At 42.1% G+C, this 21,730-nt stretch overlaps 1 protein-coding gene and 1 long non-coding RNA gene across 4 annotated transcripts in view; one reads left to right on the forward strand and one right to left on the reverse strand.

Moving 5' to 3' along the window:
- SYNPR (synaptoporin) overlaps positions 1-21,730 on the reverse strand; it is a 318,541-nt gene that overhangs the window by 109,487 nt on the left and 187,324 nt on the right. For all 3 annotated transcript variants that reach the window (XM_040454545.1, XM_040454546.1, XM_040454547.1), the window contains one exon: positions 12,046-12,170. In XM_040454545.1, the coding sequence (XP_040310479.1) occupies positions 12,046-12,170 (125 nt within the window). The remainder of the gene's footprint in view (positions 1-12,045; positions 12,171-21,730) is intronic.
- LOC121016774 (uncharacterized) lies at positions 13,072-21,630 on the forward strand. Its single transcript, XR_005784446.1, has 3 exons — positions 13,072-13,593; positions 14,116-14,272; positions 19,196-21,630. It is a non-coding gene; the product is annotated as an uncharacterized LOC121016774 (long non-coding RNA).

The following is a 21,730-nucleotide window of genomic DNA, read 5'->3' on the forward strand; positions in this document are numbered from 1 at the left end:
AAAGAAAGAACCAGAACTTATTTTTGTAACTTTGAAAAAAGCCATGTTAACATCCTTCTGGGGCATAGGGCTTCTCCCAGGTAATGACATTCTGCCCACCACACTCCCCCATGCCTGCTCTGTAAAATTACACACAGTGAGACCAAGAACTACATAAAAGACTCATTCAGCATACACTCATTTCATCTCCACTGCTTGTCAACTCCCTCTGGGAGCTCAACAGAAACAACAGCCTTGATTACATAACCTACAATCATTCTCAATACGTGCCCCAGTCCTGGTCTTTAAAAGTCTGTTCAGATTTTACCTAAATAGGACAAATATCAGAGCAAGCCCTATGAGGTTGAAAGAAAGAGACCTGTATAAGTAATTTTGTTGAATCTTCACCTTTCCTTCTGCTCCCTCTGAAGCAGCAGTGGCAGGGGCATCATCAGGGTTCCTGGCCAAGTCCGAATACAACTGTTCCCCTAAAAAATGCAGTCAATATACTTCTACTTTCGTAGAATTAGGGGTCTAATTCTCTCTTTAAAAAAGGCTTTAATTCAGTTTTCTCATTTTCGTAGATGAGGAAACAGTTTCAAAGAGGAACTCTGGGCTGGTCATTGCCTGTTCTCAGTTCTCTGCCCTGCTCCTTCCCAGGGGCTTGATTTGCTTATCAACTGGCTTCCAGTTAGGTGCAGCCAATGGCAGGCTCTCGTTCAGAACCTGGAGCAAGGCAGAAAAGGAGAAACCAAGGAGTCTCTCCCCCTCTTGCTCTTGCTGCTTTGGAATTACTAAAAAATATATAATCCATTCTCAGCTCACGTACCATGTGAAAACAGGCAGTGCACTGGCTGAATTTGACTCGACAGCCTTACCTTGCCATCCCCTGCTCTAGCCTTAGAGGCGGTGGTGGCATCCCACAGTTGCTAACCTCTGCATTGCTTCTTGGTCCTCGTCTACCTAGTTCCCTACCTTAACTTTTAAAAATTGAGCCACTGGGGATGAGCTCTCTTCCCCTGACTGGATCTTGACTGATATAGGCCATGACTGGTTTACAATGGTATTTCATGAAGTAGAACTGCTGTCAATTTCATACGTCTCCTATGGCTCTCATAAATGTGGGTGTAAACATGTCTCAGTGGGATTGTGGAAGGTTCCACTTAAGGCAGCCAGCTGCCTATGTGTGTGTGGTTGGCAGTTCTGGTTGACTTTCTCATGCAGTGTTGGAAAACTCAAGGCCCCAAAAGGTGCCCCTAAGCCAATGTCAGGACAAGAAACTTAAAAGACTGAAGTTGGCCTCCATACTGACCAAATGCTATCCAACATTACTGGCAAAAGCGATGGAGAAAGCAGGGAAAAAACGAGACACAGGGCTGGGTTCTGGATGCATATTCCCATAGGAAGCGAGGCATGGATGGCCATGCAAATATGAGATGCTACATACACACAGCACCCTCTCCACTTCCTCTGCCCCTGTCCATGCCTCCACCACCTGGATGACTGTAGCTGTCTCCTAACTGGCCTCCCTGGTTTCACCACTGCCCCTTGCCCCCTTAAGACTATCTATTTTTATAGCCACAAGCAAGATCTTTTAAAAAACAAAGCTGCATGGCTCGATTGCTCAAAACCTACACTTACATCTCACTCTGTATAAAATCCAAATTCTTCATATGATCCCACAAGACCTCATGTGATCCGGCTTCTGTCCGCTTCTTCAAGTTCATCTCCTGCCTCCCTCCCTCCTCCTTATCCCAACCCAGCAAGGCCGGTCTTCTGGTTGATTTTCAGTCTCTTCATGCTGGGACATCAGGCCTCTACACTTGCTCTTCCCCTTACCAGGAATATACCCCTCAGGTCTTTGAGGCAAGCTCTCTTGCAATCTCTCCCTCTCTCAATTCTTGCAGGTCTGCACTCCAATGTCACTTCTCAGGGAGGTTTTCCCCAACCTGTTAATCTAACACAGCATGGCTCCTCCTTCTATCCCCTTTATCTTCTGAATTTCCTGTCAGCCCTGCTCATGCTGTTCCCTTTGCTTAGAACATTCTTTCCTCTTCTCTTTTTACTGGCTGAAATGCCATCTCCTCAGGGAGGCCCTTCTGAATCATTCTATATATAGGTGTCTGTAACTCTCTCCATCCCACCAACACTTATTTTACTTCTCCACACAATGTTCACGTTCTTCCTGCAAATTAACACTACTCTGTGTGTGTATTCTTTGTCTACATCTTTAATGTCTTCCTCCCATCCCATGTAATTGTAAATTTTATGGGGGAGGCGGCTATGTCCACTTCACTAATACATACCATGTGCCCACATAGTTCACAGCCTTGCACACTGTAGGTGCTTAATAAGTATTTATTGAGAGAATGACTAAATGATACAACATGGGGTCATTCACAGGTGTAAGAAAGATGATTAAAGAATTTTATTATTAGAAGCCATGGGTCACCCATCCACATCTCTGTGGGTTTCTATAGGTGATGGTCTTCTAATATAGTCATCTGAGATCTCTGCTTGAAGGCTCAGCTGGGCTGCCAGGGCATGCTTGGTCCACAAGAAGCGCCAGGGAATTAACAGAAGTTGCAGGAGTAGTTTTGACCAATGGCCAACAGGAGTTGGTAGATAATTACCCCAACCTCCTCACTTGCCTGACAGAATTACTGTGAAGGATGTTAGCTGTGTTTTCCTGGAAGTCTCAGTTGCCTCAATTGCCCATGATGGTACCTTACCCATAAATCTACTCATTATTGTTTTTCTTCCCCTTCTCCATGCTTCACTGGTGCTTCCAGGGATCACCTGCCAAGACAGCTACAGATCTTTGTCTCAGCATGCTTCTGGGAGAACCCAAACTAAGGCATCCTTCTAAGTCCTCATCACCACTCACCTGTGGGGAAGTGTTGCAACACAAGTGCTCCAATCTACACAGGCTGGGAGGTGAATTGTGGGGTGGGGGTGGAGTAATTTGTCATTCGCTAATTTTTCCATTTGGCCTATTCCATGCCAGCAGCCACTGCACCATTTTATGTGCTCTCTGCAGACAGTCCCTACAAATGACAGCTCTTGTGTTGTTGCAGAAATCTCCAAATATGGCTGTCCTTGTCCTTGGTCTACAGCTATACTCTGGTGCCAGGTCCTTGTACTACATTCTATTAATAAAACTATGAATCATATCCACAACAAGGACACTATAATTCAGTGAGCTCTTCATGTGTGCCAGACTCTGTGTTGCACAAGTAGCTTGTATGACTTAACTGAACGGTCACAACCATTCTAAGAGGAAAGTACTATTTCCTTTTTTTTTTTTTTAAATCTTTTTTAAGTTTATTTATTTTGAGAAAGAGAGAGAGAGAGAGAGAGAGCACAAGTGGGGGAGGGTCAGAGAGAAGTAGAGACAGAACGCTAAGCAGGCTCTTCAACATCAGTGCAGAGCCCGATGTGGGACTCAAACTCACGAACTGTGAGACCATGACCTGAGCTGAGATCAAGAGTCAGATGCTTAACCGACTGCACCACCCAGGTGCCCCAGTACTATTTCCTTCTTACAATAAGGAAACCTAAGCCCAGAGGGGTTATAACTTGCCCATTTGCTGGGTGGCACAGCTTAGATTCGAAGCCAGATGTTTGGCTAGAGATACACTATTAACCCTTAGGCTACACCACCCTCGAATCTCCCCAGCTCTCCCTGCCCCATAGAACTACCAGGTCTCATCACACACAAAATTTATTTTAATGCACAACATTATGATGAGATACTGTAGTTATAAAGTTTTTCTGAAATGTTAGCCAAAAAGAGTGAAACCCTTTGATAATGAGAAACAATAAACAAATGCTTAAATGTAATTGCAAATGCAGCATTTCCTGAACACAAGGAATAAAACATTACAGCCCTTAACATTTTTATTTTCCCCAAATTGGCCCTTCTGGTAAAAAGAACAGTTTATCACCACTGCTCTAGGGTATGGATTTTAGAAAATGCTTTTCCCCCAGCAGAGCTAGTTTTACTAGGTAATGGCCCAAACTCCACAGATTTCCTGGCATCAACCTCCACCTGTCCCCATGTTCCAAACAGGAATAGCAGAATCAGAGCAAGTGGCTACATTTATAAACGGGGAACAGGGCTTATGCAGCCAGTGCCCAGCTGAGCACCCCAGCTCGCCTTTCCCTCAATACAAAGACCCCTCTTCAAATTCCCTTTCAAGAATCATGAGGATCAGACTCAGAATCTCATTCTCCCATCCCATTCAGGCCACACAACCTTGGAAGGGCTGTGCTAGCGTCACTGAGCACTGTCCTTTCTGTCACTTTGGGAGGGCTTCATTTTCCCATTAGTTTAATGAGAAAAAAAAAAAATACAGATCTGATGATACCTTCAAGAACAACCCACATAGGATTAAAGACAAGAGTAAAAACAAGTTAATAAATATGAAACAGTTAAATATGTACATACTTTTTAATGTTTGCATATGGGAGAGAGAGGGTTAGGGAAGCTACCATTCTGGGTAAAATATAATAAGGGGGTTGTTTTGTTGTCTTGGGGGTAATGTTGCTAATTAACTAGAATAACGATCTTTTTTAGCTATTTTTAATTCCTTTCTTGAAAGTAAAAATAATATACTAAAAGAGAAATTACTGAATTCCAGGCCTTATTTTAAGCATTTCCCACTTAATACAAACTACTTACTGTGAAATGGGTAACACTCTCTTTCTTTTACAGATAACAAACAAAGATGCTAAGCAGTTTTCTCAACGAAACATAGCCAGTAAGTATCAGAGTCAGGATTTGAACTTAGGCGGTCCGTCTTTATAGCTCAAACTACACTATGTTGTTTCAGTAGATTAACAGTATTAAAAGTCATAAAATCATATTGTAGAAGAAGAATCACACGGCAAAGTGTGGCAAGTATAAAAACAATATCTGATTCATTCATAATCTCACCACCAAGAAACAAATTAATATTTTGATGCAATGATCATGACATAATCTCCATAAATATGATTTAGTTTTTGTTATTTGGGTATCCCATGAGAAAAGATGTGCGGTTAATCACCACATGTAGAGAACGTATTTGGGGAGGACTGACAAAGTATAGACTATGTCTCATACAAAGTTTATTTTGGAGGTGTTATGGATCATTTCCAAAATCTAAGCTATCATTTATTTTTCAGAAACTGAGGTCAAAGTCCATGCTAGTATGACTTTCAATTGGAAGAGACCTACCATGTATGCTAAGACACCATGAACAGAGAAAAACAACTGTGGCTTCATATATGAAATCTGAACTACAAACCGTAAGGGAAGATGTTCTGAACTAAAGGTACTGATTTCTAACCAAGCTGGTTTTCACACGATCAACATTATACAAGATGAATTTAGAGTGACAGGAAATAGGGATCTATCTTTATCCATGCATCCATCCATCCATCTATCCATCCATGTTCCTTAATGTTCACAATTCAGCAATACTAGTGTCTTAGGCTGCATTGCCCCAAAGCAGACCTGAGATCAAGATATGAGTGCAAGTTGTTTCTGGAGGCTTCATCCCTGGAAACACCAATAAGGCAGTGGCGAATTGAGACAGGAAAGGGAAAGAAGGAATAAAAAGTGTGTTACTGACCAGGTTTCCATGATGGGCAGAGCTATCCTGCTGGGTGCCTCTGAGAAATGGTATGGAACGTGCCTTAGAGTTGTATCCCTTTAGAGGTGAGGTAATGGGGATATTTATCCTCCACCTCACATGTATTATTGGATGAAGGCTGCTCCAGGAGAGAGCAACTCCCCAGAATTTTTCGCCTGTCCTGCCTACTGACCAAACAAGTTTCTGTGCCCCCAGAAAGACTTCTAACAGTCATAAAAGCTTGCAATGAAAGGTATAGGGATGAATGGCAAGGGACTGGGAGATACGGGCAGGGCAGTATCTGCCACAGCCAGCTGGTAAAAAATAAAACTAAATTAGAACCATTACATATGTATAGTTTTATATCCCGGTTAGTCACGTTATACAATGCTAGAGGATTTCACCTATGTTTAACAGGTTACTTGAGAAAATGACTTTTTTTTTTTTAATTTAATTAAAAAAAAAATTACATCCAAATTAGTTAGCATATAGTGCAACAATGATTTCAGGAGTAGATTCCTTAATGCCCCTTACCCATTTAGCCCATCCCCCCTCCCACAACCCCTCCAGAACCCTCTGTTTGTTCTGCATATTTAAGAGTCTCTTATGTTTTGTCCCCCTCCCTGTTTTTATATTATTTTCACTTCCCTTCCCTTATGTTCATCTGTTTTATCTCTTTAAGTCCTCATATGAGTGAAGTCATATGATATTTGTCTTTCTCTGACTGACTAATTTTGCTTAGCATAATACCCTCCAGTTCCATCCATGTAGTTGCAAATGGCAAGATCTCATTCTTTCTGATTGTTGAGTAATACTCCATTGTATATATATATACCACATCTTATTTATCCATTTATCCATCGATGGACATTGGGCTCTTTCCATACTTTGGCTATTGTTGATAGTACTGCCATAAACATGGGGGTGCATATGTCCCTTTGAAACAGCACACCTGTACCCCCTGTGCTAAATACCTAGTAGTGCATTTGCTGGGTCGTAGGGTAGTTCTATTTTGAATTTTTTGAGGAACCTCCATGCTGTTTTTCAGAGTGGCTGCACCAGCTTGCATTCCCAGAGAAAATGACTTTTAATGTCTTTCGTTTTATGAATGTCCCACAATTTATTTAACTGACTCCCTATCTTTAGACATAAGTTATTTCTAATTTTGAAGAACTTAAAATAATTCAACAATAAATACCTTTGTATCTACTTCCTTCTCTATATCGCTGGTTATTTCTTTAGGGTAAATTAATCAAGGGTAATCGTGTTAACTACCTAAAGCAATGATCAGTTCCCTTCCAATCTACAAGAAAACTTGAAATTGACAGCAAACTTAATATTTTAAATTTTGCTGGGGGATCTCAATACATGTAAGTGACATAATAATTGATTTGTCATTATAAATCTTTTATTCTTTATATTCAGTTGTTCTCAAATGATTCCTATACACTGGAAACCTTATTATTGTCTAGGCAAAGTGGGAAGTTTATCACCATGTCATCAAATGAACTAATTACTTTCAGTAATTAGTTCTCTATGAGAAGGTGACTAACCAACTTGCTCTCTTTCTCCACAAACATCATCTCATGCAGGCTTAACGTAAGATGGTTAGAATCCTTAGAATTTTGCACTTTCCTTGTCTGAGGGAAAACATCAAATTCTATTTCCCATTCTCCAACAGCCTTGTATGTTTTTCTTTTCTACTGAAAAGTCCTTAATCACCACCATTAGTTATATCCACTGGCCTTTTCATAGTTTTCACTCCTTTACTTTCTGAAGTACTCAGTTGTCCTACTTGTGGTGACTGGTAGCACGCATGACATTTTCTTACCTTCTGTGAAGCACACACTTTGTCCCACTTCGTCTGCACTTGGCTCTTTTGGATTTCCTCATTCATTTGTCTCTGTCTTCATTTTTAAAAAAAAATTTTTTTTACATTTATTTATTTTTGAGAGACAGAGTGAGACAAAGAGAGAGTGGGTGAGGGGCAGAGAGAGAGGGAGACACAGGATTGGAAGCAGGATCCAGGCTCTGAGTGGTCAGTATAGAGCCTGACGCGGGGCTCGAACCCACAGACCGTGAGATCATGACCTGAGCTGGAGTCAGACGCTCAACTGACTGAGCCACCCAGGCGCCCCTCCTTCATTTGTTATAAGCGTGGGCATCCCCCACGCCTGAGCCCTGTGCTCCTGGTCCTACATCTCTCTTGGTGACCTCCCTTCTCCCAGGACTTTTGTTTCACTGCATGAAGATGACTCTTTAGAACCCCAATCAGGCTTCACCTCTCTCTCCTTAGATGGGGCTTTTAGCACAAGACTCCTGGATAGAAAACACCTCAAAATGCATGTTCAAATTCAAATCTATATTCTCTGCTTCAAAATCATTTTCCTTATTATTCTCTTTTTATCATCGTTAACTCCTTCTCCCTAATTCAATTCCTTAGAAATTCAACGTGTTCTAAAATCTTGCCCAAAACTACCTTTCCATCTCTATCACTTTTCTCTGTCATATTTTTTGCTCTACTCACCACGCTTCAAACAGTCTGAACATTGTTATCTTCAGTTTTTATTCACATTAGAAGATCATATGAAATCCAAAAATTTGCAATTGATTTTCTGTGTGATGCTGACCAAATTTCTCTCCATTCAGTCTTCTCAAGCAATGTAATGGTAACTTACCTCACCGGGTTGGTGTAATGATTACAGGATATACATGAAGGTGGCCAGCAGTGTTTGGTGCATTATGGGCTTGAGATACGTATTTGCATATTTATTCATTCATCACTCAGACCCATCAGAACTCATCTTTGCCATGAAAACCTTTTCTCCCATAGCCCCCAAAGTCTCTCTTCTAACCTCCTTTATCTTTCATTTGACATGCATCAGGTATCCATGCAGAGTGTTGATTAGCATTCTTTGACTACACTTTCTGCAAATATATTAAATTCCTTCTAATAAAAAACTCTACTTCACACTTCTGTGTATAAAGAAAGTACAAGAAATTTTAAATCCAGACCCCCCTCCCAAATTAGCAAATAAATTGTTGTTGTTGTTGTTGTTTTACCAAACTAGCACATATAGTAGATGAGAAAATAGCTATTACTTGCTCATTTTAATCATGAATCAAAAGGAAGGTTGGATGATAGTAAAAGGATATATGGCTGAATATAAATTCCTTCTGATGTGAATCAAAAATATGTACATGTGGTGGTAAAAGGAGTCACATACTTTGGCATATTTAACAGAAGCAGCACGTGAATACTTTTGTAAATTATCTAGCATTTTTTTTTTTGAGAGAGAGAGAGAGAGAGAGAGAGAGAGAGAGAAAGAATTCCAAGCAGGCTCCATGCTGTCAGTGCAGAGCCCAATGCTGTGCTTGATCTCACAAACCGTGAGATCATGACCTGAGCCAAAACCAAGAGTTGGATGCTTAACTGACTGAGCCACCCAGGCGCCCCTATCTAGCATTTTCTAAATTGACTTCATCCCACATCTGATAATCTGATAAGTAAGTGAAGTAGCTTTTTTTGCTCTGTCATTTACAGACTTGGCCTTAGAGTTCATTGTCTTCTTTGTGTTTGCAATAAACTGAAAAGTTAGAAGCTGCTGAATCTCTCCTTTTATTTCTAAGATTATGGTCAAATCATTGGCATTGGCTTGTAAAGTTTTAGGAGAAAATAACTCTTTTAATGATTTATATCATTAGCACCTTGCTAACCCAATTTCTTCTGAAACAAATGACGTCAAAATAATCTGTATAAATTCTAGATGTGTTCACTCACTATTGACATCTTCCCTGAGAAGATCATGGCATAACATTTTATAGCATCTAAATGTATGAATGAACTTGCAGCTCTAGTAAAACAGGGTCTCTCTGGAATGGTACGTGTATCTCCTAGATGGACACAGATGGGACAAAAGTGCAAGACATTCTGTGGGATGGGTAGGCTAATCTCCATTCCTAACTGGTCGACACTAAATGTTGTACAGATGTGGTAAACAGAGTGGGAAAAGCTTTCTGGCTTTCTTCTAGAACAGTGGGTTTTTATAATGCCTGTAGGGGACTAGGGTTCTAAGGAGATACTAGAGATTCTGCAGCAGGGGATGGGCTGTGTGTGTGGCAGGGAGAAGGCTAAGGAGGACCAGCTGGATGGTTCAAGCCCCTTTCTTAACCTGCTTCAACTTTCTCAGGGACTCCTGTCCATTTTATATACGGAGCTTTTGGGCAAGGTAGTGTTTGGAAGAAAAGTTTCTGCTACTGAAAAAATAATGGTTGGTCATCTTTGTTTCAAAAGCCAAGTAAAAACATCTCAAATAAGAGGGCCACTGTGCTCATAGGTGGCAATAAACATTTTTATCCAATTTCTTCAGTTGCCTTTTATTGGGCCAGGGTAATATGTCTTGGGAAGAAAATTAAGCCCAATACTGGAAACTGTTTGCTTCAAGTGTCTTTTCAAATTGTACACTGAGCCAAGGATTGCATGAAATTAAACATGACCCTGCTCTCCACCCTCCTAAGCCCAAACAACCAGGCCCTGTTTTCCTGTCTAAACAGGTCTCTTGATCACTCTCTTCCAGTTTGAGAGACAGAAGGACTTGTGTTCAACGTTTGGTGACCTAATGATGTTCAAATCTTAAGCGACGGACCTTGAAGTCATCTGTTCCTACCACTTTTTTTTTGGTACGAAATCATTGTAGAAGGCAATGCAGACCGTGCAATTTCACGACTAATGTTACTATGCATGCTACCTCTCTTGTGCAGCCATTGACATTTCTTCTCTCCTCTGCTAGATCCCAGCCATTGGTAGTTCTTATCTCCACTCCTAGAACCAGCCATTCTGATCTCCTATCCTAGATCTCACATACTGAGCCGTGAGTGTGCAGTGGCTTCGCCTTTCTCCCTAATAAACCAAGGAGTTCCTCCAGAACTTACAAGTGTCAAATACCCCCAACTCAGCCTCATTTCTACCCACATGTGTAGCTCTTTACACCAAATTACTAGGGGTTCTGTGCTTAGTATTTCTGAGCCTTGCACTCTCTTATTAGTGTGGAGTGTGTCTACTTGAGCACAGGTGTTTGCAACATTTATCAGTTCTACTTTTAAAAACCCTTTGGTATGTTGGTATCAATGCCACTTCCCATGATTCATTGCCTCTAAGCTGAGGCACTTTTGTTTTAGGCTAGGGAAAGTCCACTAAATCAATATAACAAGGATGTGTTCCATGATATACAGATCCTCTGAGATGCTCAGTGAGAAAAGGTGTCTGCGGTCAAATGTATTTGGGAAACATTGTATTTCTCTTGGTGATTCGAAATGGGCATTAGAAAAGCAGAGTGCTAAGAAGTATTTCTTAAATTTATTTGACCACATAATTTTTAAATGATTCCTCACCCTTTCTCTCCCTCCCTCCTTCTTTTCTTCATTAAATATTAAATATCTAGGGCCCCATGGGAAAGACTTTGGAAAACACTGTACTATCCTATTTAAGAAGAGTTTTCAGGCATCAATTTATACTTTTCTCTGTACTTCCAGAGCCAGCACCATGTCTGGCACAAGGTGATTACTCGATAAATGTGTGTTAAATAGAAATGAACAAGAGAGTGTTCCGAAACATTGTGCTGAAAGTTGTTTTAAAAAATAATACTGGTTATTTGGTGCCAAGTATTTGGGAGTTTTACAGAAAGAAATTATTTTAAAATTGAATTTAGTTCATCCACTTGGGTATATGGGTCAGAATCACAAGATATCCAATGTGGAAAAAGCCCTGGTAGGTGTCTAGTCATCTACCAGACACATATAAGGTACCTTTCAGACTGAATTTATAAAGAGATTGAAAGAATGATCTCGGGCAATTTAAGTATAGCAACAGAAATATGAGATCTGGGCTCAACCCAGGGAGGCTCAACCTTGACTGCCATGTACTGGCTGAGGAATGTGGGCAAATGTGTATGTGCCTCACTTTCCTCATTTGTAAACGTTGATAGTAATTGTCCTCTCTTCAAAAGGACTGAATGAGATAACCAAGTAAGCAGCTAAGTATAGTGTCTGGCAGATGGAAGCAATATTAGATATTAATATTATTAAAGGCATTATCAACCAAGATTGCACAGTCAACATGAAATTAGAGGTGACACTAATCCTAGAGAGAATTCGGAAGAACTTAAGATAGGAAATAAGCATGGGGAGGAGGGAATTGTGTATCTGAGGTCTCCTACTGACAGCTCCGAATACTGGGCCAACAGTATCAATGTTTTGGAGAAGAGTCAGTAGGACTCACAAATCCTCCCCGAGTGGGGTGGCAGGTGGGCATTTACTTGTTCGGGTGTTCTGTGGGCTCAGACAGACTCCTCTCTGTTAACCCCTAAGTCTCTAGAAAACTGCTTATCTTTTGAGAAACCACAGAAAGAAGAAGGTGCCTTCTCTATGAGCACGAGTCGCCGTTCCCTACCTGAATGGGTAGGCAAATGCTATGTCAATGCTGAGGTTACTTTCCGTCTTGTTGGCACAGTCCACACTCAGCCGCAGGCCTCCGGAATAGCCACCGCATGTTGCAAACGCAAAGATCGCAAAAAGCTGTGGAGAACAAAGAAGCAAGAAAGAAGAGAGTCATTGGAATGATGCTAATCCAGTGAAATACATCAATCAGAGTTCAGTGTCTGAATTGGGAGAGGTTACGTTCTTCCGAAATGTGGCATTGTGTTGGGTTCAGGCTGGGAGATGGAAGCCAGGAGGAGGATGGGGACCGCGGAGGTGGTGTTTGAAAAACTAGTCCGGCAAACTGGTGTAACTTTGCTTGGAGAAAAACTGAACACGAGGAGAAAATATCCGTGTTTGACTGTGTAACAAGCCGTCGTGCCTCAGAAAGTAGAGATGTAATCTCACATCAAAGGATCTGGAAAATTACACACTAAGGGATTAATGACAGATATCTCCAGGTGGGAAGAATTCGAGATGTCTCCTTGCTTTAATTTGCTTGCCTGTAACTTCTGCAATAAACATGTTTTATCTTTTGGAGTAATATAGGTTTTTTTTTTTTTAAGCCATAGTAAGAATTTAATTTTTTTTAAATGTTTATTTATTTTTGAGAGGGAGAGAGAGACAGAGCATGAGCAGTGGAGGGGCAGAGAGAGAGAGAGAGAGAGAGAGACAGAATAAGAAGCAGGCTCCAGGCTCTGAGCTGTCAGCACAGAGTCCAACGCGGGGCTGAATTCACCAACTGCAAGATCATGACCTGAGCTGAAGTCAGTAGCTCAACTGACCGATCCACCCAGGAGCCCCAGAATTTAAGACCTAAAGGGCTGAGGGAGAGAGTAGGTGAGTATCTAATATGCACTATTTCAGAGCACAAGATCTCAGTATATGTCAACCTCAAAGCCTCCCTGTTGTTAAAACTCTGTGTTAGTTGCTCTATGTCAACTGTTAAAAGGTTCAACTGGTTACCAATTAATGTCATAGTCCATCTTGGGGTAGAACATGGATCTGTGGAAATTAGGCACTAAAAATTAGGAGCAGGAAATCAGGGAAGTCTTCAAGAAAGAAGAGATATATCTGGGAGGTTAAGGATGGCCTAAGATGAGAAGCAAATGCTCAACTTTGCTTAGTTTGGCTAAATTCAAAAGTAGTTCCTGCTCATTTCCAAAGAAAGTCAATCAAGGGCACTTAACAATGCCTCATGTTGTAATACTCCCATTTATTTTATTTTCATTTTGGAATTCATCTTCTTTAGGTGGTCTGGGGTCCCATTAGGAATGCTAGCCCACTTTACACAGAAAACAGAATTATTGTTAAGGGTTAAGTGCATGGGCTCTGGAATGAGACCTTGGAAGGGTTGCTGCATTTCCCCATACTTTGGTTTCCTCAACAGTAAAACAGCATTGATAACAACTCCACTGGGTCATTCTGTGATTCATCATATAAAACAGAAAGTTGCTGTGGACAAGAAGGCTGCTGGAACTGGCAATGTCACCAAGTCTATTCAGAAAGTGAAGAAGGCGAAGTGAGTATTATCCATCATAACACCTGCCATGTCAGTCTCACTCGGTGGCGAAAGAGTATCAGGGCTGTTGGTCTGAGTTGGCCGTCTAACTTTAATAGGAAAAGACTGGTTAATGATAAAATCTTCAAAGGTAAAGTAATATTTTGTGGGTCATTTTTGTTTCTGTGTGTGGCAGTTTTAAGTGATTAGTTTTTAAAACCAGTATTTTAAAAATGGAAACAACTTGACCAAAAGAAACAGTAGATGTAGTAGGAGAAAACTATGTTTATATGTGTTAATCTGTGTAAAGCATTTAAAACAGATCCTGGCACAGGATAAGTACTCAATAGATGTTAATGAAAGCTATTACTGTAAATAGATGTGGATGAGCTCCTTAGTAAGATGTTCCAGGCCATAAAATAGGAAATTTAGACTTACTCCCTAGCTAAATCTACATGACCATCGGCCCCAGAGACCCAGCATCCAAGTGCTCCAGAAATGCTGATCTGTTTTGCTTTGTTTCTCTTCCTAATTTGCCTATAGGATCTGAGGAGGCGTTGAGAAGCTACCGCAACCCCCATTGCAAGCTGGGGCTCGTACACACGGAACACCACAGCTGAAGGGAATATGAGTTTTATTCCTGTGGCATGCATCTGCTCACTTCTCAGGACCGAATGCTCTCTGTCAGCTCTTACTGTCGGTAGGAATAAGGAGGAAGTGATATTAATTGCTCCGTGCTTAAATCTAAGTTGCTTTATATAATCCTGGATGTCTCAGCCCTTTGTGCCATGTCAGAATATTGCTTTTGGTAAGACTTCTTCCAGAAGAAAGAGTGGAGTAACAGAGCCTGGAGGTCTGTGGTATGGCTATGGAGATAGGCCTCTCCTTGTCCAAGCTTCCTCACCTGTAAGACATCCTGTGTATCTTCTTGAGTCACTGAGAGATTCAATGAGATGGAATATGTATTTATGTGCAGCCCCTTTCAATTCATGCAGAGATTTATGTGGAAGCTATATATATGCACTTCGATGGGGTAAGGGTCCCAAGTGTGTAATCAACACTAGTACACATAAAGGTCAGGAGGAATTGGCCATTCTTGCCATTATTAAGTTCCTACTATGGGCTAGGTATTGGGCCCAGCAATTAACATATGTGATATGACCTTCTATTAACAACAATGGTGTGTGTGTGTGTGTGTGTGTGTGTGTGTGTGTGTGTGTGTAGCTTACCATTTCTATATTAAAGATGTCGCAGAATAGCATAATGGCTTCAAATAGCAAGTTAGACTTGAAGGGACTTAAAGTCCTGTTAATTTCAGTGCTTGATAGTTATAAGGGAATACCCTTGGATTTTCATCTTCCATTAAAGTCCTTTATATACAGTAAGATATGATTAGTACTACCAGGTAATGAACTTAACATGGAATGGTAATTATGTATTTAACTATTCAAAATGTTAGATGCATAGAAGGAAAGCGTCAGACTGTTAAAACCACACATACCAATATCTTTTCTTTTAATGTCTATTGAGCTCTGAAAACATAACACATTGTATTTGAGTTGAATATGACACCTATGGGCTTTCTGGTTAACTTTCTCCCTTCCCCCCACTCGTCACTGATTAAAGGGAAATCATACTGTGTGACCAATATCAAATTCACATGGGTTTGGTGAGGATTAAACAGATAATGTCTATACAACTCTGGGAGAGTCAGATCCTGCTGAGTGAATAACGTATTACAGGCATGGTTGATTCCATATTTGGGAGAGTGAAATCAACTCCTTTAGAGTGTATCAGCCAGGGGCCTAGTTCCGTAATTGGAATACATCAAGACAGAGTGGGGAGAGGGGGCTGAAAGCTCTTTGGCGGGTCAAAATTCCCTTGGTGTTGAAGAAAAATGTAGAGTGGGAGGGAATTCGGAAAACGCTCTCACGGGTTCCCCTCCCAGAGGTCTGCCCAGCCCCTTCTCCCTAGGTGGTTGGGCAGAGCGGTTTTGGAAGTCAGGCAGAACCCGAGTTTGAGTCCAATTCCTAGCCGTCTGACATGGAGCAAGTTATTTAACTTCCAAACCTCTCAGGTCCTACCTCTCCTAAATCAGGACTAATCCATTGGTTCATTCGGCAGACGTTTAATGGTGCATTTGCTAGGTGCCAGCTGGTAGGGAACAAAAAGTTAAAAAGGAGAAAAGACAAAGAAAGCCCACTAGGGAGCCCACTGCTGGATCGGGGAGACAGAGAGAATATACAAATTGTGTTATGTGTTTTGTGGGGAAGAAGCTCTTCTAGACACGAGTTACACCTGAGGAAAGTCACATGTAAGCTAAGACCCTGAGGATGGAGAGGAAGCCATGCAAAAAGGAGGTGGGGAGTGGAAGGGAGTGCCCCGGGCAGAGAAAACCTCTCAAGTGAAACCCCCAGAGAGGAAAAGCTGGACAGTGTGAGGTCAGCGTGGCAACTGCCCAGTGAAAGAGGCTGAGAATAATACTATTCACCTCACATGACTTTGTGTGCTTCAGCTGACAGAACATATGTAAAGCACCGGGCTCACAGCCCTCAACAAACATTGAAGTGTCTTCTCCTTCTCCTTCTTCCTCTGCTACTATTACTATTTATTACTATTGTTATTAGAACTACACTCGTGAAGACAGAGAACTCGAGAGGAACGTTCACTTGCCCCAACTCAGCTAGAGTTGGAACCAGAATCCTGGTGTGTGGACTCCCTGAGTCAACATTCTTCTGCTTAGCTCTACAACAGCAGGGAGAACAATTTCTGGCCATCTGGGTGGGAGATAACTGTCAAATGTTCTAGTGTTTGCCCAGAAATGCACCATGGTGCTTTAGTGGCCTGAGGCTCTCCATGTCTTCTGAGGGTCTCATGGGCACAGAATGGCAAGCTCACTAGCCAAGCAGAATGGATGGTTTGTACTCTCTTTGTTCTCCTTCCTTCCTTCCTTTCCTTCCTTCCTTCCTTCCTTCCTTCCTTCCTTCCTTCCTTCCCTCCCTCCCTCCCTCCCTCTCTCTTTCCTTCCTCCTTTTTACCCTTGATAGGGTGGAGAATTTTAGAACGAGGTTCTTGGAATATGTAAAGAGACAGAAACTTCCTTAGCTTGACAATGGTTTCTCTGAGAGACCATTACAAATTAGCAAGAGGAAAGTTTGTGTCTTGGAGATGCTTGACTCTGCAAGACTAATGCTGCGAGATGGAAGAGGGAAAACTGTGTTATGTGGCCATGATCGAATGAGAAGTGGGCATGGGCCTTGCAAGTCTGAGGAGAGGAAAGAGCCTGAATTAGAGGACTGGGGATGTGGGGTGCCAGGAAGAGATGAGAGCAAGGGACTTGAGAGAAAGACTTCCATCTGAGCCTGACTTTACAGTGACTACATGCACCTTGATGAGAGAGATGAAAACATGGAGTTTGTGTGTGTACACGCACACGTGTCATTTCTCTGAACCCTGGGCTCCGTGTGTTCATCCTCAGCTAACACTGCATTTTTTTCTGGCAATGCAACCTACTTATTCACCTTCCTAGACACTGGGGTCATAACCCTGGGGCAAAAGTCCATTTACCCAACCAAGGGAAATTACAAGACCTCTGTATTGCTATCTTCCCTCAAGCTTCCAATTCTCAAACAAAGCAGACACCTCACCCTCTGGTACAGTCTAAGATAATCAATATCATAACCACCGGCCCAATCATTCACTCCCCTTGAATTCAGGAGACAGAAATAAATCTCCTGAAATGAACTCTCATTTCACTACCGTCTTGGATGATCTACAGCTCTGTTCCTAACAACAAAAAATTATTCTCTAAATGGACAAAATTAACCAGCAGAGATTTCCCTGGCATGCAGACTGATTAGAAATAGATTCAGGTGAAAGAGACAGAAGGATTGCCTTGCACTTTCTGGCTTAATAAGCATCCATAAACCAAAATCACCCATAGCAGGAATATCTTTGCACAGTTAATGATACCAAAGGTTTTGTTCCCTGGAAAGAGGGCAAGCAGTTCCCTCCTTGAACTAATTGAATCACACAAGGAATATCAATGAAAGATGCTATTAATCCTTCTGGTTAATTTGTGAGGCACAATTGAAAGCACTAGGTTGGAGGAGGACAGGAAATCAGGCTGATTAATGGCTCTCATAGGGACCTGTGGTCTGCAGAAAAGTTAGGGAGGGGACATCTTCCATGACCTGATACACAACCTCAGGCACGAAGGATACCTTGGAAGAATAAGTGAGAGTAAGGACACTAGTATGAAAGGGATTGGAAAATTTAAACCAAGTGTTGGTATTCATATTGCCACTGAGCTATGTGTGCTGACAATCAGATCTCCAGGGCATAAAGCAATGGCATCTAGTATTTGATTTGCCAATTTCCATGGTGTAAAACTCCCATTATGGCCAATTCCAAGCCACCCTCCTAATACCTCCAAACTTGAATGGAAAGAGAGCTGCACAGTCAGCTGAGTTCCAGCAAACCACTGCTCCCAAGGGACTTTCCTTGCTCCCTGGGGCAAGAGCCTTGGGCTTCTTTCATTGATTCACCCTTCTTCGTTCATATTTCCTGTTACTTCATATCACTCACCTTGGGCTTACTGCATAGTAAGTACTTCACTCTTTTTTTCTCGACTTCAATTATTCACCCTTTCATTCATTTATTCACTTAGTTATTGTAGCAGAGGTGGTTGATGCTTTGCCTATATCCCCTCAGCTCACCCTAGAGGCCACCTGCAGTGCAGCTTCACGGGAACAGTCTGATCTGTGCCACCCCAAAGGCTTCCCCCTCCAACACCCAAGCCTCACTGCTGAGGACTTTCTCAGGAGGCATGAATATGCTCAGCCTTGGGACTGGGGCATGGTGGAAGTCCCTTCGAGTGAATTCTCTGCCATCTTGCAATTTTCAATTTGGGATGGAAACTGGTGGGCACAACCACCTCTGTGGGGAATCTCTGAGGTGTGTTCAGCATAGTTTTTCAGAGGCTCCCTTTGGGATTGAGTCCCCATTGCCCATTAATATCCATAGTGGGCGTCCCTCCACAATGTCTCATCATTGTGCTTCCTGGCATCGCCTCTCAAGTAAACTTTGTGAGCCAAATTTCTTGTCTCAGGACCTGCTTTGGGGGAATGCAACTGAGACAGTTATCAAACCCTGACCAAGGGCCTATTACTTTTCAGGCACTGCAGTGTGCTCTAGGATTGCCTTACTAAAAGGAATTGTACCTCCTGACCCACCTTATCTCATTCCTCTCAGCTTCAAGCTTTTCACACCCTCATCTCCCCAGCCCTCTCTAAATAAGTTGAGCTACTGTGTAAAGAGGAAGTCTTCTTTGGCCACATTATCCAGAGTGGGCTTCCTGACCTCAGCCCCCACCCCAGCTGGCCCCATTACTCCCTGTCTTTGTTTGCTTGTTTTTATGTGAGCAGATATTCTAAAATCTGTCATTGTTGGCATTATGTAGTCACCTGTTTGTGTTTTGTTTGACCACTTCCTTGGGGAAAGGTAATACACTTGTCTTTGTCTATTGCTGGATTTCTACCACCTTGTACAAGGCCTGGCATGAAGCAGGTGCTCCCTAAATACTTGTTGACTAAGTAAAGCTATTTCTCTCCTCCACCTCTAGGGAACTTGCTGTCTATCTGGAGATACAGACAACTGAATGAAAAGGCACTCTGACAGTGTTTTACTGTGTAACTGGAACACACTAGAGGAAAATATAGCACATATTCTATGGTACATATGGTATGTGTTTGCAGAGGATTGGAGGAGACATGAGGACCAGCTGTCTGCAGAAATGGATAGCTAAGGAGAAATCAGGAGAGCATGCCAGATTTATCCAAGTAAGAGGGAGAAGAAGAGTGTTCTAAGTAGAGACAGCAGCAAGTCAAAGAAAGAGCCTCAAGTGAGCAAGTGATGCACATTTGGGCTGTGCAGTTGGCACAGCTGGAGCAGACACTGCAAGCTAGGAAGAAAGGAGCTGACTGTTCAAGAGGTAGGCAGGGACCATCTAGCAGGGATCAGAAAACTACGGGCCCCGGGCCGAATCCAGCCATATCCAGTCACCTCTATTCATGGATGTATACCTGTTTTTACACTACAATGGTAGAATTGCATACTGACAACATAGATCCTGGTCCACAAAGCCAAACATATTCACTATCTGGCCCTTACAGAAACAGTCTGTTATTGCAAAGAGACTCGGATTTTATGAGGGGATTGGGATTTCAGCAGGGGAGAGGCACGACACATTTGCATTTCAGACCTGCCTTTGTGGTGGTTGCCATGGAGAGTGTGGAATGAGACAGGGACGGACTAGGGTTGGAAGACCAGCAGTGTCTTACTTCTCTGAGGTCTACAGACCCCGTGCCAAGAAGACCATGTCCCAGTTTTCTTTATATCACTTGCTGCACCAAAACATCATACACGGCTCATCAATGTTACCAAGTGAATGAATATATGAATGAATGGGCAAGAGAAGATGAGAGAAACACGTATTTTGGCACTGAAAACAGTAGTAAACATTATGATGATAATTGTAACAATAAAACAATTACATTTGGTTCTCTGTGCCCATCTCTTCAGTAAGTATATTATTTACATTGGTGTATTTAATCCTCTTAACAATCCCCTGAAGTAGAGACACAATCCCCCAACCCCTCATTTTATAGATGATAAAACTGAGGTTAAACAGCAGGCCCAAGGTCACACTGGTTTTTGGTATGTAAAGTAGTCATGGTTTGAACTCAGATCTGCCTTTCTCTAAAGTTTATCTTCCTCCTTCCCAACTTTCCCAGGGCTGTGACAGGGGTCTCCCTTGGCCAGCACATGCTTTGGAAAGACAAATACAGAAATGTCAGTGATGGGCATTTTAAGGTGTTCTCCATCACATCGATACTCAGAAAGCCAAATGAGGATTAAAGAAAGCATCCATAGGACAAAGCCCTGATCATCATAATGGGTGCCAGTGGTAGCTCATGTATTTTGCTTCAGCAAGCCAAACCTTCCCCCTGCAGCATCACAGGCCACCAGGGGAAGGGAGTCAGAGTCTGGCATGACAGGAACACTTCAAAAGCTTGTTGTGAGTAAGGCTCTGCCAATTTCACTGCCCAAGTCCCTCCTACCTGTTAGCCACGGCAGGGCTGGTGGCTTGCTCACTTTCATACATCGTCATCATTCAACAGTTTATAGGTTTGAAGGGACCCAATTCCCCTCCTCCACTTCCTTTGATGAACCCCTCTTTCCCCTTCTCCTTTTAGGATTTATCTTGGCCTGATGAGCCATTTGTCCCAAGAACCCCTGAAGAGCATTTCTGGGAACACAGTTGTGTATAGGAGCTGATTACACCACAACAGTAGCCCCGGAAAAACGAAGAATACATATTGTCAAGTTAGTTTCTGGTACAGAACGAGTTTTTGATGAACTGTGGCTTCCCTCATACCCTACTTGCTACTCAGGAGGCCCCCAGCAAATGGATGAACACCTTTAAAACTTAATGTTCCATTTCTTCTCATCTTTGTCTAATTCTTCTTTCTTTTAGTGTGTCTTCTCCTGCTGATAATTGGATTTTTCCAAGAAAATTGACCAAGCACCTTCTTTACCATCAGTTTATGGTTACAGCAATATTCTGACCCAGTAAGGTTCTGTGAATAACCCTCTACAACCTCAGACAGGACATTCATGTGAAGATAAAAACTGCAAGTTGTCCCTGGAAGGCAATATAATTGGATCTTATTGGGAGGCACCGAAAGCTACTGTCAGAAAGCTTTCTTGCGTAGAGCTATGCTTTCTCCTGTCGTACATAACTATCCGTGTTCTTAACCAGCACCAGCACCTTCCATACTGCATTCCATTTCACACCATCTGTCAAATATTGGATAGTGTGCCCTTCTAAACTTTGTGACTTGTGTGAAATCCTCCCAGGCAAGAGCGGCCTCACAGAATTGGTACTTCACACCATTACCTGAGGAATTCTGACCAGGTGCTGCAGAAAGAGAGCTCCAAATTACTTAGACAGTAAAAGAAGTTTCTGTTTTCATTGTCTTAAATGTGCAGCCTGGAGACTGGATCAGTTAGTAAAGTATTTGGTCACAGAAAATGGAGAGCTTGACCTATAGTAGCTTAAACAATAAAAGTTTGATGACGTCTGGACAGACATCTC

The sequence above is a fragment of the Herpailurus yagouaroundi genome, unplaced genomic scaffold (assembly GCF_014898765.1).
Source record: "Herpailurus yagouaroundi ecotype Mexico unplaced genomic scaffold, PumYag 213, whole genome shotgun sequence".
NCBI lineage: Eukaryota > Metazoa > Chordata > Mammalia > Carnivora > Felidae > Herpailurus > Herpailurus yagouaroundi.